General features: G+C 41.9%; 1 protein-coding gene across 6 annotated transcripts in view; it reads left to right on the top strand.

The window, feature by feature from the left end:
- HIVEP2 (HIVEP zinc finger 2) overlaps positions 1–27,340 on the top strand; it is a 183,727-nt gene that overhangs the window by 143,359 nt on the left and 13,028 nt on the right. For 5 of the 6 annotated variants that reach the window (XM_036024796.1, XM_036024794.1, XM_036024797.1 and 2 more), the window contains 4 exons: positions 11,221–11,314; positions 17,621–17,665; positions 18,329–23,870; positions 24,890–25,044. In XM_036024796.1, coding sequence (XP_035880689.1) covers positions 18,705–23,870; positions 24,890–25,044 — 5,321 coding nt within the window. In that variant the 5' untranslated portion in view covers positions 11,221–11,314; positions 17,621–17,665; positions 18,329–18,704. The remainder of the gene's footprint in view (positions 1–11,220; positions 11,315–17,620; positions 17,666–18,328; positions 23,871–24,889; positions 25,045–27,340) is intronic. The other variant, XM_028508939.2, reaches the window with a different exon arrangement.

Raw genomic sequence — 27,340 nt, 5'->3', positions numbered from 1 at the left:
AGAATAAAATTCTTCTTGCTACTGACACCACATCAGTTTCTCCTAGGGACCTTCACTTTAAATAGACAATTAAAAATTATAAACCACATGGCTTCTTTTTAATGCTAAATTAAATAGAATAGACATGTAGCCTTGTCCATAGTAGCAACCAGTACATATTCTGGTAACCACTGAATTGGGGGGGGGAGGTGGTATAGAGTCACTGTCAATTTCTTTTGATAAATTATTGACTAAAACACTGAAAAAAAATCACCTCACTAATAACACCATAAAAAGTGCATATTCAGGCCCTCAATAAATATTTCCTGAATGTTGATGGAATTAAGCACAACATGACTGTTTCGGTGTTTTCCTTTAGGCAGTAATGTAGAATTAGGAGATGGAGCATCTTTATTGTATTCTCCCCCTCACAGGAGTTCCCCATCATCCCGTCATCTTTTGTAAACATCAGTTTATTGAGTACCTACCCTGACAGGCATCCTGGTTACAACAACCAAGATGAAATTGTTTTCATTTCTGAGTGAAGAAGAAAGATCAAAAAGATTAAATAAATTGTCTAAGATTACACAGTTACCAGACATTAGAACTAGCACAGAAATATGGATTTCCTGACTCAAAATCCAATATTTTTCTCCCTCACCTCAACAATTTTGTGTACTTTGTAAAATTGCGTTAAAACATTATATTCATCTGCTCACTTTGCCATTTAAAAAAAGCTGCAGATTTGGTGGCTTAACAGAAAAATGTCTCTCATAGTTCCAGAGATCAAGGTGTCACCAAGTTTGGTTTCATTCAGAGGCCTCTTCTCTTGGTTTGTAGGTGGCCGTCACCTCACTGTGTGCTCACCCCACCTCTCCCTTGTGTGCGTGCAGAGACACAAAGTGGGAGAGAGGCACCCGATGTCTCTACTTACAAAGACACTGATCCTATGGGATCAGGGCACCACCCCATGATCTCATTTAACCTTAGTTACTTCCTTGGGAGCCCCATTCCAAATGTAGCCTTACTGGGGGGCTGGGGCATCGGTATGTGAATTTTGAGAGGATGCAAACTTTCAGTCCATAGCAGCTATCAGTCTAAGAAAATTTCATGTAGAGGAATGCAACCAGTACTCCTTCATTTTTGTGCCTGGCGTGTGCATGAGGATCTCAGCCTAGATTCAAGGGCTTAGGTTAGTTTCGGGGCAGGCTCGAGCGAACCATTGTCATCCTGTGCAGTTGCCTTGAACCCTAGGTTGGCTCTATATCCTGATGCCATTCAGAACTACAGTGACCAACACCCAGGCTAAGTCTCTGGGGGCAGTTGTGACCCATAATATTAACAACCAGGATAATAACTGAATAATTGCCACATGCCAGGCACTATCTGCTAAGTGTTTTGGGTTCATTGAACTCATTGTGTTTCATGGAAGTCACACAATGAAATGAGATTGGTAGGTGATATCTGATACTGTTACTTCCTTTATACTAAGATTTCATGTTCCTGGCCACATATAGCTAGTAAACACTTGATTCATGATTTCTTTAAACCTAGATGGTCTGACTTTGGTGATTTAAATACTACCCCATTCTGCCCTTCAAGTTAGCAAGAGGGCCAGCGTCTTGGTAGTCAGTAAGGTGAATATGCACTAAGACCACAAAAGGTGGGAATATTCATGAGCAACTCCAAGGGGTGAGTTTTTATATCTCAAGGGCCATTGAGATCAGCATTGTTCTACTTGTCCTGCCCACCACTCGGGGCAGAGACAGAAGTTTGTGGCTGAAGCATTCCTTCAGTGCTTCACGTTCTAATCCAAGAGTCATCTTTCTTTTCCCTTGGTTTTCAGTCATCTTCACATTTATATGTTTGGAAAGAGTATGCAGCATGGGGCAAAAGTAGGTTTACATCTGTGAGTATGAGAAACAGAGTTTATTCTTGTATTATTATTTATTCATTATTGTATCATATTCTATAAGAACAACTGTAAATCTACTTTTGCCCCACTGTGTATGTAGAATCAGCATCAAACATCACAGGTCTTTAGCAATTAAAATGACAATGCCAGTCACTAAAGAGTCAGGAAAGAAAGAGTGAGAAATTGGAGAGTCCAAGTTAAATTGTTTATAGTTCAGATTTTGGGTAAAGAGATTTAAGTCTAACTGTTAGTCACTTAATTTAGTTACTATATTGAGTTGAGATCCTTAACAAAGGATAAAGTAGTTGGATGTTTAAACTTATTATTTAGTAAAAAAAAAGAATACACATTTCTGTTCAGATTTTTTTCTACATGAATTTATAACATTTCAAAATGACAAAATGTTTCTTTTTCTGTGTGGTAGATGAAAAGGTGCTAGAAATTCTAAAATGAATCCTTTTTGAGGTTTAGGGTTGCTCAGCTTTCCCAAAGTCCACTTACATCAGTCACTGAGTCCCAAAGGGTTTCCGTGTCCTTGCTCGTTGGGTATGAGGTTGGACCTGTTGAGACCCCTTCCGCACGCCGTGTCTGAGGGGGTGTGATGCTTTTTTTCAGTCATTGAGCCAGAAGAATGTTTTCTCAAGTGCTGTATGCACATAGGGTGTATTCACAGTATTCATTAGTTCATTGATTCACTTATTCACGTTTATCTGTTCATTCAATCACTCAACTGACAAATATCTTTTGACTTTCTACTCTGCCAGCCACTGTCCTATGTCCTATGGGACATTCAGTTGGCTTTTCAGTTTTCAATACATTCCATACGTAGTTGAATACAAGTAGTTGATTCAATAGGCAAGGGATCTGCATTGCAGATATTAACTAATAGTTTGATCTTTTAAAACTCAGTAACATTTTGCAAATTAATATAGATCAGTTTTTACATTTTATAGTATAAAGAAGACTTCTGCAGCTGTAAAAGTATAGGTTACAAAAGAGGGTTTTTTTGAATTGTCTTAAATATACTATTTGTAGATCGTGGTTCATGGTTCATCTTCAGAGTTTTATTGAAAAATAAAACATAAATTCCTATATTTAATTATATTATTTGATGTACTATGATAGTATATTATGTGTCTATATTTATTAACTTAGATAAGTTTTACAAATGTCATGTTTAAATAGCGCAGTGAGAAAAAGTGGTCCACCTAAGACCGTCAATGCACTCACCACTCAGGGCTAGCGGCTGTTGACACTCCTCACACTGCTCAGCCGGGCTGGCCTCCTTCCCACCCAGCACAGGACCCGCCTTCCACTCTTCTGAGCGGACTGAGAACACCTTAAGGGAACTTCTCACTCTCTTTTTTGTCTAAGAGGTTATCTTGCTTTATTATTTCTTTCCTCCCTCCAGTCTAAAACAGAACATTTGTCATTCTTTCTACTGAAAAAGATCCTTTACTCTTTTGAGTTCCCTTTCCTTTCTCACTTTTCCAAGAATTTTTTCTACGGATCCTCACTCGTATCTTTTCCCCCTTAGCTTCAAACCTTTGTCTTAAAACACACGTATGCTCGATTTGGTTCTTTTTCAGGCTACACCTTGGCAGAAGTTGGCCCCCAAAAGGGAAGGAAAGAGATGAGATATAAGTGTGAACTTTCTAATGTGTCTCTGTGATTGTGGCCGTCTTCTGCTCGGAACCTCTGGTGGCTCTCACTGCCAACCAGATCGAGTTCCTCCAGGGTCTGCCACCGCCTTTCCTCCTCTGCCCCTTGCCTTTGCCCCAGTGTTGACTGTTTGGGTCACACTGACTGTTGCTCCAACACCCCTTGCCCTTCCTTGTCGCACAGTAATATGTTCATGTCACGTACTTCTCCTCTGCATTTCTAGTTGCCAAATCCTAGCCTTCTCTCAAGACCTGAAATAGTGTTTCTTAAATGCAGCATGCCCAAGTAACCTTTTGTTTCTCTCGTTTCTATACTCCCCTTTATGCCTCTGTTGCCCTTACAGCTTATTGTGTGTATGTGTTCTCACCCACTGAACATTAAGCTCTTGGAAGGCATGAATTGTGTCTTATTTATTTTTGAATTCTACATGTGCACATTATTCTTAATTCCTAGTTGTTAAGTGTCCTTGAAATGGACTTAAATTACATATATTTATATTTAATAATATATAAATCTATATAAACATATGTATTTGGTAAATGAGGCGACAGTATCTGGATTCAAACTCAAGTAAATATTGAAATTTGCATTCTAATAATATTTTACTTTGTTGCATTTTAGTATATAAGCTTTGGAAAAGATGTGATTTGATTGAGTAATGGACTGGTAGGTGGAATTCTGGAATTGTCTGACAGTTGAGTATTTTTCTAGCCTTAAACTCTGTAGACAGTGAGATGAAGCTGAAAATACGAGTGCCTCTCAGAGTTTACGGTGGCCAGGGGAGTCCCTGAACAGCCACGAAGCACAGGTAATAACAAAGCCTTTCTGCTCACTTCCTTCGGGTGAAGCATGGCTTCCGTGCGAAGCACTGAGCTCTCTCAGGTCTTCCCTGGCTGTTCGAGCCCTTTTTGATCATACGCTTTCTGGAACTCTGACAATAACTGACATCCGGGTGTTTTTCTGCATGCTAACTTTATGTTCATTTCTAAGGTCTGGAAGGATAGTATAGTGTCATTTATTCACTCTGTATGCCTCACCAATCCTGGGTTGGTGTTGAATCAGGAGTTTTCTCTTTGATTTACTGAGGTTGACTACCTCTTCAGTGGCATATGGGTTCATTTCCCCACTCTGTCAAAATGTTCAAAAGAGGAGAGAGAATTGATTATTTTAGCAGCTCAGTTATTAGAGGTGGTTATGCCTGTGTGGTTAGATTATATGTCATAGGCTTCACCTTGATTTCTTTTTGAGGGGTATTTATTGTGCATAGTCCTAATGTAGGAAGACTGAGGACAGTTCTTTTCCACTGCATCTGAGAATCACTTGTAGCGTGAAGTAGGGGATGTGATCCAAGGTTTCAGCCGTGCTTTTATTGGTTTTGGTATTACTTGCATTGATGTGGGAGGCCGTTCTTTCCTAAGAGATGGCCTTTTCTCGGGCAAGGTCAGCCTGTGTTATGTATACTTATGAATATAATGCATATTTTATTACTTGATTTCTTCATTTTCTCTGTTTACATAATCCAGAGTTAACTTTGGCATTTCTTTATGCTAATCTTGGCATATCCAGGAGAAATAGAAAACTTGCAGAAAGAATCCTGATCTTGTTTATGTATACCTGTTGCAACCAAACAGTAAACAAGAAGTACTGCAAAAGATGAAACTGGAGAAAACAATACGTTGGAGTTGTGACTTCGTTATGGCCTAGTTCTCGTTAGAGTAGTAGTCAAACAGTCCTCCTTTGGTTGTATCCTCAAAATATTTAGTTAAACAGTAAATATTTAAGAGAACTTGTCAAGGAGTATTTACGTACCTGCCATACTAACACTAAGGGATAAAGTAGAGAGGATTGAAAAGAAGGGAAATAAAAATAAAAATTAAAATGGGTCACAAGTGAGAAAGCAAGAAATACGTTTAATTCTATGAAACATCTCGTTGGCCTTGCCCTTCTGCAGACACAAGGCAGCACATGCCGTTCCACAGGAGTGCCAGCGCCCGTTGGGGATATTAAATAATCTTCTACTTATAGGACTTGATTATTTTGGCAGTTATTGCTACCATGAACTCGTTGTGGAAAAATTAAAATTTTTATTGAACTTATTTTATCTTCTATAATAACCGATAGTTCAATGAAGCATTGGTTTTTAACTACTATTATTTTTTGTTTCTTGGACTGATTAGCTTTAAAATATGGATGGTACATGTCTTGCTCACCCTAAGTTCAATACCGTCTGTGTTTTATTTTTCATTCCTTCACTCAGTCAGTTTCTGCAATGGGGCCAGGTTAAAAAAAAAAAACTTTAAATATAAGGAAGTTGGATGGATAGTGGAAAATAATTGACCTAAAGTTTGAAGACCTAAGCTCCGGTCCTGAGCCAGCATCATGACTAGTGAGTCCTTAAGCAAGTCTTTTGGCTTCTCTAGTTCTCAGCTTTTTCTGTTAGTTGGCTGATGGATTAATGATTTCTGAAATTTTTGGCAATACTAACCGCGCCCTGTATGATTTAGAATGAGCTCAAAACTAATGATGATTGAAGTGGGCAGCAATACAGTTGCTCCTTAGTAAGTTAGTCAGGTATGACTTGTTTGATGTCAAATATGTGGCCAAGAAAACAAATAGCAGTTACAACAATTGTCTTGGAAAACATGGCGTGTGTTTAAGAACATTTGTGGGGGCAGGTTTGCATTGCTAGTCCCCAGTAATCACAGCCCCGATGAGAGTGAGGCCTGGAGAGCACTGGGCTATCCCGAATCATCAAAGAAGGACGAAATTATGTTCAGGAGACTAATTTACTCAAGGAGAAGGCTAATATACTGTGGAAAATGATTGCTAACAGGTGACCAAACACAACTTTTCTCTTTGGTCTTTACCTAACCATGAGGTTGCACTAACTAGAACATCTTATTCCCTAAGCATCCCCAAGAACCAACATGTTACCTCACTAAAATAAAGTATGTACCGCTAGAGGGAAACTGCAATGATAGTCATATTTTTATGTCACCCGACAAGTGTATTTATCACTAAATCTAACATGGAGAGCTGTGTGCTTTTGTATGTTAGCATACATAGATTTCTTTCAAGACTTGCTCAGTGCCATTGCCTCTCTGAAAGCCTTTTCAAATTCTCTTGATAGCACTGACCATTTCCTGATTCGTGGTCCCCCTGTTCTGTGTTCACATTGATGTTGAAGCACTTTGTTGAACTTAACATGCTCAAAATGTTTCTCTTGTAGGTTCTGAGCTCTTCAATGCAGAACTTGCCTTTTCACTTTTTGTATATTACAAACTAAGCCCATTTTGTGGCACATAGTAAGCATTCATTCAATACATGTCATAAAATAGTTAGAAACCCCAGTTAAGAAGGCTTAAGTTACAATCACTAATTCACATGTACCTGCTTCTTTGTTTTCAGTAGTGTTGATTTACGGGATGCTTTCATTTGTCTCTTTTCTGTGCTCCAGCACTGACTACCTTCTGAGAAGCAATAATAGATCAAAGGTAGGTCTGGTGTTACTTTTACAGACAGCAGTAGAACCAGAATCCTAAACAATTATGGCAAAATAGGTGAATTTCGCCCCAGCCAACTCTTGTGAAAAATCCTTTTTCCCACTCACATTTTTGACTTTGCAGAGTCTTCTACCTTGTTGTCTCAGTAATGAATTGCCCAATGTTCCAAAATTACCACTTTTCCCACATGTATCTCTCTAATCATTTTTACATTTCAAACCAGACCCCAACCTTTACCTCCATATAGTCATCATGCTGATCGAAATATTTGTGTGTGTGTGTGTGTGTGTGTGCGCACGCGGGCATCTGTGTAGCCTTTTCTCCAGCTGCCTGGTGTCTTTTACCTTGCTACTCTCGACACTGCAACATGGACCGATGGGTCCATTTAGAGCCTTTTTTTGTAGGGAAGGGAAGACGCCTTTGTCAAAACAAATAGTGGAATTGGTAAATTGTAGCTTGAACATGCATTTTACCTTTCAGCACCTGTTTCCCATCTTTACCTACTACTTTTGAATCTCTTCTACTGCCTTCTATAAAATAAAAATGTCTCTTCTCTAATGTATGAACAGTAGCATTTGTTCTTTAAAACATCATACTTAAACACTCCTTTTAACCAAGAAATACAAGGATCATATTTGTTTTCAGGTCCTATTTGCCATTTTTATAGAGTTAATTATTGCAAATAATTATTATTTTTAATTGTGACAACTCTCATCTAAAGTGTTACTGACTTATAGTATCAGTTCTTTTACTAAAATTATGATCTAGTGTGTATTTGTTTAACTTCAGGAAAAACAAGAATGGTGGAAGGTGCTTATATTTCCATGAGAAGTTTGCCAGTAAAACTTTAACTTCTTGTGAGTTCATGAAAAAAATCATTTAAGTCATTAAACCATAGCTTCTCTTAAAATAATTTGAAATGACAGAGAATGGAAATAATGAGGAGTCCTGCCCACAATGGATAGTTTAAAAATACTCTCCTCTGCCAGCCTACCTTTCATCTATCCATCTATTTAATCATAGCTCAACATGACCTATGACCCTTGCTTAGCTTAGTTATTTAGTGATAATAACCTGTAAGCATTCAAGAATAAATATCTGATGCCAACAATTTTTTTCCTAAGAGTAGAAAGACTAAGAAAGCACTGGGATAAGAACAATGATACTCAAGCTTATCAGGTGTTGGTTGGAAACAGGAGGTAGAGGATTGGAAAATATTTTTAAGGAACTCTTCTACAAACCTGCAGGTAACAGAAGAACCAGTCTGTACTTAGTAAAGTGAAAGATAATTTTTACCTCCTTTTTAAGAATGAATTTTAGATGACCTTAGGATATTGAACAAGGTCTCTTAAGACTATTTTCTGAAAACTTGTTGGTTTTGTTGAATATTGAGTTTTCATTGCATGGTGATTTTTTATGAATCAAGTAACCTAAAAGTAAAATTGAAGAAATGAAAATCTCTTTTGTTCCATTGTTTAATATTGTATTATGGGAACTGTCGGTTTCTACGGAACAGAAGCAGAGCTGTCATACTACATTCTCAACGGCTGTGTGGGGAGAGATTTTTCTTTTCTTCATTTATGTTATTATTATTACTTTTAAAAATCCTCACGCAAGGATATATTTATTGATTTTGGAGGGGGGAGAGAGAGAGAGAAGAGAAAAGAGACAGAGAAATATCATTGGTTGCCTCTCCTATGTGCCCCAACCAGGGATTGAACCCCCAACCCAGTTTTGTGCCCTGACCACCTGACCAGGATCAAACCTGCAACCTTTAGGTATACAGGGCAATGATCTAATCCACTGAGCCACCTGGCCAGTGCCAATTTTCTTTTATGTTTATGAAGAAACTAAAGCACAAAAACTTGCTTAATGTTAATGCAAAAATAATTTTCTGAGTTGTTATCTCCATGTCTTTATTATACTAGTACCCATAATCATCTCCCTTGTAGAGGCCATTACTGATTCCAATTTGCAGCAAAATGATTTGTGCAGAACCTCAGAAATTGGTGTCATATCATTCACGTTAATATCGTTGAGACCTTTGCTTTAAAATTGCTCTAATTACCTGGAAGTTTCTGTGAGGTAAAAATATAAGTGGAACAGCATTATTATTGCTTTTTTCTGTTAGGGAAAAGCCAGACATTGAAGTCACGAATTTTCAGTCATATGACAGAAAACAATTTTTGAATCCTCTTATTGAGGGAAAAGCAGGGTCTTCTGTAATCTAAAATTCCGGATACGTAGGCATGTCAGGAGATGAGCATTTTCTACTTCCAGTAGCCTCAGCCCTGGAAAGGGAGACTGGAAAAGCAGAGTCAGAACTGGGAACACTGCCCGGTGACGACTTGTCTGGGGCGCACTCACCTGCTGCTCTGCCTGTGGAGGTCGTTGGCAGGGATGATGACTTCTGGGCTGGCCGTTGGTTGGGTACCTCCTGTAGTTGCTTCACCATTGGAAGAAGTGGATATCAGCGCTGACCTCCTGAGGATTACCTTCTCCTTTCCCCTTCTTACCTCCTAGTTCAGTGACTCTGGGATCGCCAAACATAGTGACTGAATAGTGCAAGTAATTTTTCCTATGTGTAGGTAAATCTATAGAACCTGGGCCCATTGATGTCTTGGGTGAATTTTGCTCAGAGTGCAAAGTGACTCGGTGATTTATTTATTTATTTTCTGCCGGAGGCTGTGCTTGACTTTAGCTTAGATCATATTGCCAAGGTGTAATTTGGGGTTTTTCAAAGCATTATAACTTGATATTATTCAAAAGGTTGATGCTATTTGGTTTGTTAGAAATATACATATAGTTAATTATTCATTATCTTATAGAATATATATTTCCTTCTATTATTTTTTCTTCCTTCCTTCCTTTCCTTCCTTTCCTTCCCTTCCTTCCCTTCCTTCCCTTCCTTCTCTTCCTTCCCTTCGTTCCCTTCCTTTCCTCTTTCCACACTGCCACTATTCTCTCGGTGTTTAATCAATCATGCTCTTTGGCTTCAATGAAGCCTTCAGTTTTGAAAATAGTACAGCTTTGTCAAGTGTCATGTTAAGTGCTAGCAAAAGGCAGATTTGAGGCAAGAAGAACAAAGTTTAGAAAGAAAATTAATGTAGCATTTGCTTAATAATTTGCCCTTTGCAGCAACAGAATCTTATCTGACCACCCACATTCATCTGGTTGCCAATGTGGTTCTTGCTTGAATTGCAGAAGCTATTTTTGCACCTTTTATGTCTTTTGAGGAACTGATGGGCCTCCTTGCTTACAGTGATTCATGTCTCAATGTGAACAGGGTGTCCCGAAGTGCTACTGCAGTGATGTGCAGAAAGGAGGGGACAATTAAAGCAAACTTCTTCCTTTAAGCACTTTGAATGCTCTCATGAACTGGTACTGGATTAAAACTCATTTGAATTGTCATGTGTTGATGCTTTAATCCTTCCTTTGGGACAATAACTTTTCTGGAAGAAAGAGCAGGGTTTTAAAAAATTAATAAATATACAATAACTATCTAGGGGGAGTATAATAATATTTTATATGAGCCTTTTATATTTGGAGATAAACCATCTTGAGATGGTTGGTTGATTGATTGATCTGTTTGGGTTAAGTAATTTAACTGGACTTCCATGCATTTTTTTGGATCAGGCTTGGGTAAATATTAATTCTTAGTATGCAAAAGTCCCTTTCTTTGCTACTTACTAGGGTTTGTTAAGCATCAGGATTTGCCTTTGTTTGGTTTTGGCTTCGTATTTTAGAAATTAATTTTAGCACAGAACATAACATTGCCGATGTCAACTACAGAAAAGGATTTGCCACGAGGATCTGAGACTTCATCCTGTGGAGCTTCGTTGCTGATGTCCCACAGATTTTGTGAGAATGTCAGCTTTAGTGCAGTCGTGGACTTCCTTGGTGTAATTGCTAAGTTTATTTTCCTGTGGCCTCTGCTTTTATTGTTGCAAGCAGTTCTCTTTTAATACCTATACTTATCCCAAAGATTTAAACTATGTTCAAAGACAGGAACTTTTTTCTCGGGAAAAGAAAAGTTTTCTTGAGAGATCCAGTTCTATTTTTCCTGCCTCAGGGAAGGTGGTTTCTGTGAGTAAAGAACGAGCGTGCCTATGAAATCCACTACACGGGTCATCATTTTAAAATCTCCTGTTCACCTTTTAGATTCCCAGAAGTTGTGCATGAGTCCCCGTGGGAGAGTCGGCACCGTGGAAGGCACAGACGGCTGTGATGCAGTTTTGTGATATGAGGACAACAGGTTAATAACTAAATTTATTATTTATTCTGTTCTTTCTACATTTAACTTGAAAAGCAGTTTTGGACACGATGCACCCATATATGAACTGACTTTGTCATCACATCTGGGAGGAAAAATGTATCTGCTATTTACAGAGAAAAGTGGTGTGATTTTTTTGGCTTTTCTTTGTTATTATAGACCAGTTTTAATTATAATTTTTTTAATGGAATTACCTTGTTTCAAAGAACCTTTCTGGCAAAGTTTCTTTTCACGTAAAATTCTACTTAGTAGTAAATCCTAATTACTTTTGCTTATACATTCCACTACAAAACCAAAATCACAATTGTAAAATATTGCAAAACAACTTATGAGAAAACATTAAAAGTAGCAAAACATAGTCAAACCATGATATTTTTCCCTTTCTCCAAAAGTTCTCCGAATTGCTTGGCAGAGTTTTGGGTAATACACAGTATCTTCCTCGTATCGACAACTTGCTTATTTTAGGAAGAGCTGAGGTTATGGGAATTTTTACTAATAAAAGAAGCATTTATAATGAATTTGGCTCTCAGGAAGGTGCCTTTTTTCCATCATCCTGTGGAAATAAGTCTGTATTCAGCTGGACGCTGGCACCGGTCACAGTTTTTTCATGGGTCCTTTTTTCCCTCATCCGGGAGTCACCCACGGTGGGACTTGGGGGCCATCGCTCAGAGCAGTGGCGCTCTCAGACGCTCGTGTGTTTCTGAAAACACGTTGTGATTGATCTCTGGCATTTGAAAATGAAATATATGGAAATGGCTTCTGAAATTTTGCTCACTAACTGCTATCATAAGACGTAGATTTGTTTACAAGTAAAATACCACTAAATTCTTTTAAAAAAAAAAAGACCAAAGAACCATTTTAGTTCTTACTGAAATATTGGAAGTGGGGGAGTGGTGGCTGTTGCCAGTCATTTTATCCATTATTATTTAGGATGTTATTATTTAATGCTCACTTGACTTTCGCCACCACTCGAGTAATGATTAATTTCCTGAGGTAAAGTTTTTTTTTTCTAAGATAGTGTTTTTCTAAGCCAAAGATCCCAGATGGACAACCCTGGACACTGGAGGCCTTTATGCATCTGCGTGCGAACCTGCCTGCCTGCCAATCCCACCAGGCGCTATCCCAAGGAGACCTCTGTCGGGTCTGCACGGGGCGCCGTCCCCGTGCCTGTCCTCGCAGGGCCTGCCCGAGGAAATCAGCTGACCGGTGGCCCAATTTATTGGAGGGGCACTGTGAAGAGGGGCCAGAGGACAGGGCACACTGTTAAGAAAAATGGCCACTCTTCCACGCAGTGTGTCCTTTTCTTTTCTTTTGCTCAGTTCCTTCAGTGCCATTGCCCCCGAAGTAGCGGGGGGTGGGGGGGGGGGCAGTACCTTTTGCATCACAGCCCCTGTCTGCAACATGTGCTGAGCCCGCTGGATGGTGCCTGTCTTCACTGGCAGGTAGACAGGTGTCTATGGGCTGGGGCGCCTTCCCCGGGAAACCCGGGAGTCACATCCTCCAGCAAAAGGTCTTTCTCTTTTTGTCGCCCTCCAAGACATTAGGGGAAATTTTAAATGGGAATGTGAAACCGTGTTTGGAATACCTCTCCTTTGTTGGCAGGGAGTGCCAAAAATGACTTTGCGTGGGTTTGGTTACCATAAAAAGGAATCTCAGAGAATGACATGATAACTGGCTGCTTTTATGTGAGAACTGCTCCAATACTGCATTTTTTTTTAAAACCTATAGATGGATTGGGAAAACTGGATATTTACTTTTAACAATTAGAGTAAATAAAAAGTGAAATAATCTACCTAGTCATAGAGAAGTGATACAGCTGTAATTAACCACATTACTATATAGATCTTTATAGCACTAGGTGGGTCCATAATGAGAAAACCAAATTGAAACTGCAGGTGTATAAGGTGGTACATTTGATGGTTTGTGATACTATTATGAGACCCACAGAAACTGTTTTCTAATCTGTAAGCATTTTCATACATTTAAATAATAAAACAGAAGTTCCGGAATGTACACCTTTGTTGGTAGAGTTAGATTACTAAATAAAAGTACCACCGCATGAAACCTGACAAAGTATCTTGATCAAATTTTGGATTAAACTTGGAAAAAGTCTTAGGATTTTGAAAGTGAGTTTCTTTTTCTCAATGTAAGTTGAAGAGAATGGCAAAGAGACTTTAGAACACTCCCCACTCCTGCCTGGCAAAGAGACAGTCGTGCCCTGCCCTGGAATAGGTCTGTGAACACAGCTTACGTTGCAGAGTTCTCTCGGTTTCAACAATAAAGCAACTGTAGACAAGAGGTTAATGAAAAGAGTCCACATGTTTAATGGCTCATGAATGTGATCAGTAAACCCCCCAAAGGACTGACCACTCATTCCCTCCCTCATCTGCCATTCTCTACATGTCTCAGAAATTCCATGAAGGAAACTGATTTTGTGAATAGCACTTAGTTGGTGTTGGAGAGAATATTCTCAAATATGTTTAAAATGTGGTATAAAGGATTCACATAAAAAAAGGTTTAAAATGTAATACAAAAGGTTCGTGGGAAATAGTAATGATTTCCAGTTCCTGAGTAATATTTTTAAGCTTCCCACTGACGTGAGAATTTGGAGCAGAGTGACCTCCGGTGCTGCGGGGGGCTCCCGTTCAGCCACGGACAGGGCTCTTCCTGACTGTCCAGGGGAAGGCCATGTGGCTGGGCGTGCCCTCTGACTTTGTGATACAGTGGTAGGACCTATTAGGTAGGTGTGCCTTAGAAACTTAAAAGGAAGAGATTTTTTTTTGACAGAAGCTACTTGCATAATTGAGTCAATGTGGGGTTTTTTTTGTTGTTGTTGTTGTTGTTTTTTTTTTTTTTTTTTACTGGGGTCAAAGTTTTGAATTTAAAAAAATTTCTGGATAACAAGTGCTATTGGAATACAGGATGATAACATGTTAATATCAGCACAATTGATTGTTACTTTTTTAATAAAATAGTATATATGACTTTCTCTGATTAGCCCCCTTTCCTAAAAGTTTAAATCCAAGAACAATTAAGTACATGTTTAGATCATTTTTGTTCTGACTGTTAAATATGTGCTTTGAAATTTTGTGTAAATCCCCTTTTTATCTTCTGGTCTGTTCTTTAACAGAAAATCATCATTGCTATTTTTTATGAAATTTAATTCATACATCTCTTTTACGTGATATGTCCTTAAGAGTAAGAATTATATGAGTCTTGTTTAGGGTGTAATGGTTTTAATTTATTACTGTAAGTTATAAAAATGAAAACCATCTGACTTATTAAGGTATTATCTCATTGCAAAGAAAATATTATATTCTACTTAGTAAATATATTATCTCAGTCCTGTTTTTCATATAGTTTTACATACGAAGTCTGTGTTTTAAGTGAAATTATAATTCTGTGTAAACTAACAAATGGGAAGCAACCATATCCCTAATTTTCATTTGGGTGAGGCTCTTATTTTCCTTAAAAGTAATACTTTTTTATTTATTTATTTTTAGAGAGGGAAGGGAGGGAGAAAGAGAGAGAGAGAGAAATATCAATGTGCAGTTCCTGGGGGCTGTGGCCTGCAACCCAGGTGTGTGCCCTGACTGGGAATCGAACCTGCGACACTTTGGTTTGAAGCCAGAGCTCAATCCACTGAGCTACGCCAGCCAGGGCTAAAAGTAATACTTTTTGAAAATTTTTATTTTTTATATAGTTTATATTCAGTATTACTTTGTTTCAGTGTCAAGTGTTCGGTGTAGCAGTGGGATAGGCACATACTTTCCAGAGTGCTCCCCTGATGTTTCCAGCGTCCGCCTGGGGACGCATCGTTACTACGAGATTATTGGCTGTTTTCTGTGCAGCACTTCACAGCCCCACGACTGGTTTGTAATTATCAGTTTGCACTTTTCAATCCCTGCACTTTTTCACCCAGTCCCCCTTTTTAAAGAATAAAGTAAGTGCAACAGTTGTTTGTCATGGGAATCCATCATGTTCTCATAAGCAGCTGTCCTCATCGATACTTTAATATACATGTTTCGAACATTATTTAAAATATGGATTTGTTGGATGTTTAGGAAAAGGCAATTTTTATACTACTGCTATGCAAGACTCATATATTCTCCCAGGAACATGAAAAATTTGAGCATTAAAACTATTGGAGTCAAGCGAAAATACTTAGGAAAAAGTGATGTATTATATTAAGTTTTGATAAAATTTAACAGCAGAGGTGAGACCTCTTAGGCTTGGAGGTCCGCCAAACCTGGACTTGATTTGGGTCTGACATTCAACCCACCTGAGTGTCCTCTTCAACTGTAAAATAGGTGTGGTAACACTTACTGCATAGGCTGTCAGAAAGATCAAATAAGATAATATATACGAAAGTCTATACCAGTTGTCAGCATACAGTAAATGCATAATAAACAACCAAAATTATTGTTTACTAGCAATGGAACTGTGTGCATAGATCAATACCATGATAAAATATTAAATATGAACAGTAACCTTGATATTCAGTTCAAGCTTTGACTTCTAATGAAGGAAATAGTTGCAAATGTTTCTGTCTCGACTCAAAAAATACACTTTATTTCCATTTTAGAAGGTGTAACTTACCTCTGAAAGCTTGACAAAGGTTACATCTTTAAGAAGCTTAAATATTTAGTTAATTAAACAAACAATTCAGCCTATTTGGGGTTGACATTGCGTATTCTCCTCGCTAGCATGATTGCTGGCGCTGGCTGAAGGAAGTTCGCGCTGCGGTGTTACAAGGCCCTTACTTCGCTTTCCATCTTCACCTTATTACCTACAGAGGGACGTGCAGGAAAAGCACCATGCAGGGAAATTCAGTTCAATACTAAAACTTGTTAGCAAACCTGGGTTAATGTGCTGCTTGTTTAGTTTTTCCAACAATTGCTTGACAAGTCTGCATGGCTCTCAGCAGAAGGATCTTTTGATGACAATGTCTTGCCACCAGTACCTGGGCCTACTGACTTCTCATGCCAAAGCCTTCGTATTCCCATGGGAATTTGCATTTTCTTTTCCCCTGTCTAAGTGTAACTGCTGTTATCATCGTTACATTACCATCCCATGGTAGGGAGCAATTTGGATGCGGAAGTGAGACTGGTACTTGAGAGTTAGTTAGTTCAGGAAATTGTAGTACATTTGCATCTTGTTTCCTTAAACACTATTTTTTTGAAAAGATGAGCATGCGTGGGTTAAAAATATAAGCAAAAATAACAAGCACAGCAAGTCATAGAATGAACAGTAGCAATCCCTTCCGGCCCCTCCCTCTGACTCTCTGGTTCTACTTGTCCTCTCGAACTGCTGTTAAACGCTGTCTGGCAGCTTTGCATAAGTTTTCTGTTTATTGCCTGTTTCTCTTTTACACAAATGGGATTATTAAATACAACCTAGGGTGCAATGTGCATTTTTTTTACATTCAATCTTACTATCTTTTGGACGAGTTTTTATAGTGGTACTCATAGCTGTCCTTCATTTCCTGAGATGGCTGAGTTTTACGATGGAGCTATAATTTACTTAAGCAATCCTTGTACACAAATCTCTGTGCACTTACGCAGGTGCGTCTGTAAGGATAGATTTCCAGCTGTGGAATTCCTGGGCCCACAGGCATGAGCTTTTCTACTTTGGTAGGCACTGCCATGCTGCCTGCCCAGCACAAATGAGCACTGAAGTGCTCAGAATCCTCTGGGGACTGCATTGGAAATTTGCTTATGAAAGCTGACCGTCACTTAAAATCTAATAGGTTCTAAGTTGTCGAGTTCTCCATAGTCATCTGGAGGAATCCTTTACTTGCTTGTGATGTACATTTGCTAAGAAGGAAATGTATTCTTTTAAGTACTCAAACGTATAGGTGCAAAAAGAAAACTACTATTCTCAACGTTTCACTGTCTAAGGGATTGGAACCAGGCTAATTGTGTCAAGAAAACTAAGATTTGTTTCATATAAAACTCTTACACCTTAGACAATTATTACTCTGAAGTTTGTATGCCTTTTCCCCTTTGAGTCATGTCTGGACACCATGTCAGTATAATGTTACTGTTTTGTTCCAATGTATTCTAAGAAGTCACCTGCTTTTATTCTGTAGGGCACACAGTGTTGTGAGCTCTCGTGTATATACATGGGCTTTAAATTGACACTGTGCACATCAGCAGTGTTGCAGCAGCATTGTGAGCTCCGGTAGAAGCGAACTTTGAATTGACACTGCGTGCGGCAAACACTGCGGCAGTGTTGAGATGCAAGATGCGGGGTAACTTTTCCTGACTGCGTGTGTCTTCTCCCCAGGAAGCGTCCAGACAATCATGCCCACGAGCACTCTGCACCGCTCAGGTAGTTGTCGCGCTTTTCAACTCTTCCTAAAACGTCTTTTGTTGTCCGGACTATGAAGGTTTTATATATAAGTATTTATTTATCTTGGCTTTCCCGCTTCCTCCAAAGTTCTTTGGCAATCATTGATTCTTACCGGCTTAGTCAAGCTCTACTGATCACTGCTTTTAAGCTATAAGCATGTCTGTGTTGTCCATTATATATTGTTATGTATTTATATGTTTACATCATTATGTTACATATTTGTAAATCTATACTTTGTGTTAAGCTATAAAATATATCTATACAGAGAAACATGTGCACCAGCATGATAGACCTTGGTAAGAAATAGCTCTAAATGTATTTTAATGAAGGCTTTTACATTTTTATGATTTTATAAATAATATTTATCAAAAGTTTGTCTTAAAGTTCTTTTCTAACCAAAATTAAGGCGTATTTAAAAGGATGACCGCAATTCAAGCATTGAAGAGATTTATGCTTATGAGTTAATGCTAAGTTTGATATTAATATCCCTTAATTGTGGAAACCATGTAATGGCCATAAAAAATTCTTTAGAGTAAAAATCATTTTGCAGTGTATGTAATTTCAGGCTGGTTACTTAGGATTGGTTTTGGTTTTTTACTTGATAAGTCTGTTTGTACTTGTTTCTCCCCCCTCCCCCCACAGATCATTTTATCTCAGTGAAACTGGCGATTGCACTTTCCTCTAGTTGATGGGCAGAATTCCTCCTCGACTCTTCATCATCCCAATTTCATCCGAGTTGAAAATATTCAGATGCCATAAGAAAGTTTTACAGACTTACACTTAGCTTTTGGGCGGACATTGCTGCAATGGAGAGAACTGTGTTATAGCCCTGGTCCAGGGACATTGCCCCAGCCTACGGGGTGGGCGTCAGAGGCTCCCAAGAGAAGGAGTGCTCAGCCAGCTTGCAGACACCTGGAACATGGAAGGGAGCAAGCTTTGAAAAACACAGCTTTGGAGACACTCCATGAGTCTGCAGGGCTTTCCGGCGCATTAGCACTTAAGACCTTGTGTAACAAAAATGGACACTGGGGACACAGCTCTAGGACAAAAAGCTACCTCAAGGTCTGGAGAAACTGATAAAGCATCAGGTAGATGGAGACAGGAACAATCAGCTGTTATTAAGATGAGCACTTTTGGCAGCCAAGAAGGACAGCGGCCACCACAGATAGATCCGGAGCAAGTCGGAAACACAGCATCAGCACAACTCTTCGGTTCTGGGAAGCTGGCCTCCCCTGGCGAAGTGGCCCAGCAAGTCCCAGAGAAGCAATACCCACCGCACCGTCCGAGTCCTTACTCATGCCAACATTCACTCTCTTTCCCCCAGCACATGCCGCAGGGGGTCATGCACAGCAGCAAGCCACAGCAGAGCCTCGAAGGCCCTCCCTGGCTCTTCCCTGGCCCTTTGCCGCCTGTCGCTTCTGAGGACTTATTTTCCTTTCCTATCCATGGCCACAGTGGTGGTTATCCTAGAAAGAAGATTTCAAGCCTGAACCCTGCTTTTAGCCAGTACTCCCAGAAAAGTATCGAACAGGCGGAAGATGCTCACAAGAAAGAGCACAAACCCAAGAAGCCCGGCAAGTACATCTGTCCTTACTGCAGCAGGGCGTGTGCCAAACCGAGCGTGCTGAAAAAACACATCAGGTCCCATACCGGTGAGCGGCCATACCCTTGCATACCTTGTGGCTTCTCTTTCAAGACAAAGAGCAATTTGTACAAGCACAGGAAGTCACATGCCCACGCAATTAAGGCAGGCTTAGTCCCTTTCACGGAGTCAGCTGTCTCTAAATTGGACCTAGAGGCTGGTTTTATTGATGTGGAAGCAGAAATACACTCGGATGGCGAGCAGAGTACAGACACAGACGAGGAGAGTTCCTTATTTGTCGAGGCCTCCGACAAAATGAGTCCTGGCCCGCCAATCCCGCTGGATATTGCAAGCAGAGGGGGCTACCATGGGTCATTGGAAGAATCTTTGGGAGGTCCCATGAAGGTGCCGATTTTGATCATCCCTAAAAGCGGGGTTCCTTTAGCTAATGAAAGCTCTCAGTACATTGGCTCCGACATGCTCCCCAACCTGGCTTTAAGTACGAAGGCTGATGACTCCCACACGGTAAAACAGAAACTTGCACTAAGACTGTCAGAGAAAAAAGGACAAGACTCTGAGCCATCGCTAAACCTCCTGAGCCCGCACAGTAAAGGAAGCACTGACTCTGGTTACTTTTCTCGCTCGGAAAGCGCGGAGCAGCAGATAAGCCCTCCAAACACAAACGCAAAGTCCTACGAAGAAATCATCTTCGGCAAATACTGTCGGCTCAGTCCCAGGAACACCCTCAGTGTCACGGCCACAAGCCAGGAGCGCGCCACGATGGGCAGGAAGGGTGTGATGGAGCCCTTGCCTCACGTCAGCACCAGGTTAGACGTCAAGATGTTTGAAGACCCCGTCTCACAGCTGATCCCAGGCAAAGGAGAAGTCGACCCCGGTCAGGCAAGCATGCTGAAGTCCACCAAGTTCAACAGTGAGTCCAGGCAGTCCCAGGCTGTTCCACCGTCCATCCGGAATGAAGGAAAACTTTACCCTGCAAATTTCCAGGGCAGCAACCCGGCTCTCTTGGAAGCTCCCGTGGACTCTTCACCCCTTATTCGCAGCAACTCCATGCCAACTTCTTCAGCAACTAATCTGAGCCTCCCTCCTTCCCTGAGAGGGAGCCACTCGTTTGATGAGAGGATGACGGGCTCCGATGACGTGTTCTACCCGGGGACCGTGGGAATCCCCCCTCAGCGCATGCTGAGAAGACAGGCTGCGTTTGAGCTGCCGTCCGTCCAGGAGGGGCACGTGGAGTCCGAACACCACGGCAGGATGGTGAAGAGCATCTCAGGTTCGTCCTTGAAGGAAAAGAAGTTGATTCCTGGCGACAGGGCTGGCTATGACTATGACGTCTGCCGGAAACCTTACAAGAAGTGGGAGGAGTCTGAAACAGCCAAGCCAAGCTCCAGGGACATTTCCTGCTTGAGCTCCTCCAAGCACGGCGGAGAGTACTTTATGGACCCCTCGGTCCCACTGCAGGGAGCGCCCCCCATGTTCGGACCTACGTGTGAAAACAGGAAGCGCCGGAAAGAGAAGAGCGTGGGAGATGAGGAGGACACCCCCATGATCTGCAGCAGCGTCGTGAGCACTCCCGTGGCCATCATGACGTCAGATTATGACCCCAAGTTGCAGCTGCAGGAAAGCGGGAGAAGCGGATTCGCCATGGCGGTGCACGACAGCGCTTCCCACGGTCACTCCGAGCGCTTCGACCCGTGTCGACCCCAGCTGCACTCTGGAAGCCCATCTCTAGGGTCAGAGGAGCTACCGTCAGCCACCGATTCAGACAAGATGTCAGACCTAGGGGGCAGGAAACCTGCAGGAAATGTGATTTCTGTGATCCAGCACACAAACTCACTGAGCCGACCCAACTCCTTCGAAAGGTCTGAGTCCTCGGAACTGGTGCTTAGTGCGCAGGAGAAAGCCTCTTCGCCTTCCGAGACCTGTGACAGTGAGATTTCAGAAGCCCCGGTGAGCCCAGAGTGGGCTCCCCCCGGGGAGAGTGCAGAAGGCGGGGGGAAGCCGTCCCCTTGTCAGCAGGTTCAGCAGCAGGCGTACCACGCACAGCCCAGGCTGGTTCGCCAGCACAACATTCAGGTTCCCGAGATTCGAGTGACGGAGGAGCCGGACAAACCAGACAAGGAGAAAGAAGCCCAGAGCAAAGAGCCAGAGAAGCCCGTGGAGGAATTTCAGTGGCCCCAGAGGAGCGAGACCCTCTCCCAGCTCCCCGCTGAGAAGCTGCCGCCCAAAAAGAAGCGGCTGCGGCTGGCGGACATGGAGCACTCGTCCGGGGAGTCCAGCTTCGAGTCCACAGGCACGGGCCTGTCGCGCAGCCCCAGCCAGGAAAGCAACCTGTCCCACAGCTCCAGTTTCTCAGTGTCGTTCGAGAGAGAAGAAACCATTAAGCTTGCTGCACCGGGTAGGCAAGATGAGTTTGGGAAGCACTCCGAGTTTTTGACTGTCCCTGCTGGTTCCTATTCTCTGTCTGTCCCGGGCCACCACCACCAGAAGGAGATGCGGCGCTGCTCCTCTGAGCAGATGCCCTGCCCTCACCCAACCGAAGTCCCAGAGATTCGAAGCAAATCGTTTGATTATGGGAACCTGTCCCACGCCCCGGTGGCAGGGACATCGGCCTCCACGCTGTCCCCATCCCGAGAGAGGAAGAAGTGCTTCCTGGTGCGGCAGGCGTCCTTCAGCGGCTCCCCGGAGATCGCCCAGGGTGAGGCCGGGGCCGACCTAGGCGTCAAGCAGGAGCAGATGGAGCACCTGCACGCCGGCCTCAGGCCCACGTGGCACCACGCCCCGTCCTCTGTGCTGCCCCCGCTTCAGGCAGAGGACCTAGGGAAGCAGCTGGTGGGTCCCTGTGCCCAGCTGGGCCCAGGGCCACTCCACCTGGCCCAGCAACAGATCCTGCACATGGACAGTCAGGAGTCTCTGAGAAACCCCTTGATGCAGCCAACACCCTATATGGCAAGCAAGCACTTGTCTGAACAGCCACACTTATTTCCACATCAGGAGACAATTCCGTTTTCTCCGCTCCAGAACGCCTTGTTTCAGTTCCAGTACCCTACTGTCTGTATGGTTCACCTACCGGCCCAGCAGCCTCCGTGGTGGCAGGCCCATTGCCCACACCCCCTCGTGCCACACCCTCAGAAGAGCTACGGCAAGCCTCCTTTCCAGGCAGAAATTCATCCCAGCTACCCCTTAGAGCACGCTGCAGAGCACACTGGAAAGAAAGTCGCTGATTATGCACACATAAAAGAGCAAACTTACCCGGGTTATTCGGGAACATCAGGGCTACACTCAAAGAACCTTCTTCCAAAGTTTCCGTCGGACCAGAGCACCAAGCCAGCAGATGCGCCCTCCGAGCAGGTTCTTCAAGAAGAGTTTGCCTCGGCACCCGCCGGGCCTGTACGGTCCTTACCGGGGACAGTGGTCCCTGTTAGGATCCAGACCCATGTCCCATCCTATGGGAGTGTCATGTACACAAGCATCTCCCAGATACTTGGGCAGAACAGTCCTGCGATTGTCATATGCAAAGTGGATGAGAATATGACCCAGAGAACACTGGTAACGAATGCAGCCATGCAAGGGATAGGGTTTAACATTGCCCAGGTGTTGGGGCAGCACGCAGGCTTGGAAAAATACCCCATCTGGAAAGTACCTCAAACCTTACCCCTTGGCTTAGAATCCTCAATTCCCTTGTGCTTACCTTCCACTTCCGACGGTGTCGCCACGCTGGGAGGCAGCAAGCGGATGCTTTCTCCTGCCAGCAGCTTAGAGCTCTTCATGGAGACCAAGCAGCAGAAGAGGGTCAAAGAAGAAAAGATGTACGGACAGATCGTGGAGGAGCTCAGTGCCGTGGAGCTAACCAACTCGGACATCAAAAAGGACCTCTCCCGCCCACAGAAACCCCAGCTGGTTCGACAAGGCTGCGCTTCTGAGCCAAAGGACGGCTTGCAGTCGGGGTCATCTTCCTTGTCCTCGCTGTCCCCCTCCTCATCTCAAGAGCATCCCTCTGCCAGTGCGCCCCTGAGGGAGCCGTTCCCTCCCAGCTCCAGGGCACCCTCTCTCGGGCAGCGGTCCAGTGGGCCTTCTGAGAGCAGGGAGTCTTCAGATGAACTGGATGTCGACGAGACAGCCTCCGATATGAGCATGAGCCCACAGGGTTCCTCACTGCCCCAGGGAGACAGTCAGCCGGAGGAGCAAGGAAGAGGCCAGAAGCTGCCTGTTGGCATGCTGGTCCACATGGCCTCCGGCCCGAGCGGGAAAGCGGCAAACTCAACACTTCTTTTCACGGATGTGGCTGATTTCCAGCAGATTCTTCAGTTCCCCAGTCTGCGGACAACAACTACTGTGAGTTGGTGCTTCTTGAATTATACAAAACCCAATTACGTGCAACAGGCCACCTTCAAATCCTCGGTTTATGCTTCATGGTGCATTAGTTCCTGTAACCCAAACCCATCGGGATTGAACACCAAGACCACTCTGGCTCTTCTGAGGTCGAAGCAAAAAATCACCGCAGAAATTTACACTCTGGCTGCTATGCACAGGCCTGGGACCGGCAAGCTGACATCATCGAGTGCTTGGAAGCAGTTCGCTCAGGTAATGACTATTGTTCTGAAAGCGTTCTGTATTGTGGATTTGATTGCCGAGCAGAGTACATAGTGAAGGACTGTCTAAAACTTGCAAGTGAAATGAAGGTCAGAGTTGGGGAGTCCTGGGCAGCATCAGGCCTACCTGTGGGTGAGAGAAGCCACTGGCGTGAACTTAGTTATGAGGGTCCCGGCAAAAGTCCTAGCTGCAAAGCATCTCCTTCACCCAGGTGCCATGGAGTTGTTCTATCTCAGGGACTAATTCTCCTGGGTCCTTCTCCCTCCAGACCTGTGTTAATGACCTAGCAGGCTGGCTTCTCTGTGGATGTGAGGAATTCAGGAAATTGTGAAGTGGGGACAGAGAGTGGGAGGGGACTCCAAAAGGAACCAGAGAGGACCCAGGCCATCAGGCCAGAGAGGGCCAAGGAGTTGGAACTGAACCTTGCAAACTTCGAAGGGCTGGTTCCCATCAACAGTACTTTTTACTAAAATTTGTTTTCTGTGTATCTCTCCCAAAACTCATTTTTTTTTTCCCAAATGACTAGGTGGTCTGTTCAGAAAATGAATAATTAATGCCTTACACGTGAAATTATAAAAATATTAATCAAGGGGCATTTGGGAATTTATGCTAAGTTATTAAAGAAGCAAGTGGAGAATTTAAAAATATATTTCACTGATTTCAGTTACCACTTCCCTTCCATGATTTTTGAAAATATTTCCTTAATTAATAAAGATGACTTTAATTGCTACTTCAGAAGAGAAAGTATGTTTTCGCAGTTTGTCTTAGTGCTACAGTGTGTAAGTGCTAAAGCGGTAGGTTTTGAAACAAAACGCTGAATTTATTCAGGAACCAGTGTTGTTCTTTTCTGATTTTATTCATATTGTCCCTTCTTTTATGGAACCAGCCCATGTGGCCTTTCAGCATGGAATGTAGGCTAATTTTCAGAGATGGTAAAAGAGCGGGATCTGTGGGCTTCCCGTTTGTCCTAGGGAAAGCGTGTGAAATGATTCTCTCTTTTTGTCCCGCAGATGAAACCTGATGCGTCCTTTTTATTTGGCAGCAAACTAGAAAGGAAACTAGTGGGAAATATCTTAAAGGAAAGAGGGAAAGGAGATATTCATGGAGATAAAGATATTGGATCCAAACAAACTGAGCCGATCCGAATTAAAATCTTTGAAGGCGGGTAAGGAAACATAAGGGCAAATGTAAACTATTTGGTTTTAAGTCAGAGCACGCGGTCCCCAGTGTCTGCGTGGAAGCACCTGTGTGTGCTCCTGTGGGAACCGCGTGGCGAGTTCCTTTTCTGTCCACCCATCCGAAGTCTGGCTGGTAACGGACAACGAGTTCATGCCCTTGCATTTGTGACTTGCTTTTAATGAAAGTGTCCCTGTTGCCTATGGGTTGAGCCTCTGCTTTAAATGTTTATGCCTCTAATGTAGTATGAAATTGACTAAATTGGTGGAATCTTGGAAGTTTTATTTAATATTATTTTTGTGGAGTTATTACTGAACATATTTTTATTCTGTGCTTACAAAATGCAGTCATGTACACTCCTATATCGTCCTAGGAACTAGTTAATTTATCGTTTTATTGCTTTTATTATTACCTAAACTTCAGGCTTTTCTGGGGTTTCACCAGTTCCATCAATATCCTCTTTCTGCTCCCTGATCCAGGCCAGGAGACCACACTGAGTTTCACTGTCATGCTCACTCACCCCCTCTAGTCTGTGACAGTTCACTGTCTTTAGGAATTTATTTTTAAGTGTTAAATTCTGAGTGGTAGAAACACTCAGGTTCAATGACTTTGTTGTCTGTATAATTAAGAAAAATTACACACATGTGTAATGTCTAGTTTTAGATTTTGATGGAAATGTAACTTTTCAGTGGGAGAAAAGCCCAGATTTTTGCTTTTTACAATTAAACAAATATTTAAAGCTCATTAACTACATTTAGGGGATTTTGATGTAATTAGCATTACCTGTACAACAGATCTATAATTTACATATTTCCATCAGCATGCATTTATTCCAATTATATTTGGAGGACAAAATAATAGTATCTCTTTGACTATAAAATGTTGACTGTTTAGTGATATGAAGTATTGATTTTTCACATAGATTCTCAGTGTGGACATGGGTGATAGAGATCAATTCCCTCATAGGTTTGGCATCTTTTGGAAGGATGTCTCGTATTTTCACTGTTGTATGTAGTCACGAGGTTTGTCTCAGTATTTTTGACACCCCTCATCTTTTAACACAAGTGAGAGAACTATAGATTCTACCTTTCCTTGGAGACCAAGAGGTCCCTGTGGCTGCATGACCCGTCTTACCTTGTAGCCTTCTTCACAGCAGTGCCCGGGAGCTAGGTTAGAGACCTCCATGGCAGGGGCATGCTTTGGGGAGCCCATCTCCACTAACAAAGGACACAGGTGAAAAAGTGTATGTGAACGTTTTGCCGTGAACGATACTTTGCATCTTTTTAAAGGTGAACGATATTTTGCACCTTTAGGTTCTTTTCTACTTTATTATAAAACACAATGTGAGATAAAGAAGAGTTTTAAATGGTTTTGAAGAACAAATTGATGTTGGAAATTCTTGTAAAGGGGGACAGATTTGAAGGAGCAGGAAGCATACAAAATTAACCATGCATTTTTAATACTACTTAATTCTTATCCAGATTGGTACTAACCAAAAAGCAGATAATGTTAAGATTAAATATCTATAGTAGAGTTAATATTTAAATATGTGGATGGATTTTTCTTGCTTAAAAATCCTTCAGTGCATTGATTGGATGAATGAAGTTGAGCTTGTTTTTATTCCTGATGATGGATTAGCTAGGACAAATGGAATAGTTTGCAATGTTCCTAGAATGTAAAAAAATGGTAAATCTAATGCCTTTAAGTCAATCCCCAGTGAACTGAGGCATTTTGTATGTCAGTTTACCTTTTAAAATTATAAAAAGAACTCTTCAAAAGGAGTGAAATATCTTTACAAGAATGACATTAGACCCATAATTCCAACCTCGCTGTGATTTAGGAGATAATAGTATTCAGTGATTTATCCAACAGAATGCTGCCCTACTCCATAATAGACCATGTTTCTTTGTATTCTAAACAAAATGTGATGTTTGGGCACTATGTAGGTTTCTTCTGTCAATTATCATAGTTCATACCTAAGACTTCGTTCATCTAACAAAGTCATTAGACACTCTAATCATTAGAAGTCATCTACTAATGAAGTCATCTAACGATTTCATTAGACATTCCTTCAGAAGTCTCAGTTACATCTTTCTGGAAAACAGTGCAAATTTAATGGAAAAATAGAATCTTTAGTTTTCATTATATAACATTACCTTCCAGAAGCCACTTGAAATTCAGATTCCACTCGTATACAGATTCGAGGTCCTTGGGAAGAACAGATAAAATCTGTAGACAACAGTTGGTGAGCTCAGCCTGTGTAAGTTAGAAATTTCCAAGGCACG

This window comes from Phyllostomus discolor, chromosome 4 (assembly GCF_004126475.2).
Source record: "Phyllostomus discolor isolate MPI-MPIP mPhyDis1 chromosome 4, mPhyDis1.pri.v3, whole genome shotgun sequence".
Lineage (NCBI taxonomy): Eukaryota > Metazoa > Chordata > Mammalia > Chiroptera > Phyllostomidae > Phyllostomus > Phyllostomus discolor.
The sequence above is the reverse complement of the archived record's forward strand: the minus strand, read 5'-3'. Positions and strand labels throughout refer to the sequence as shown.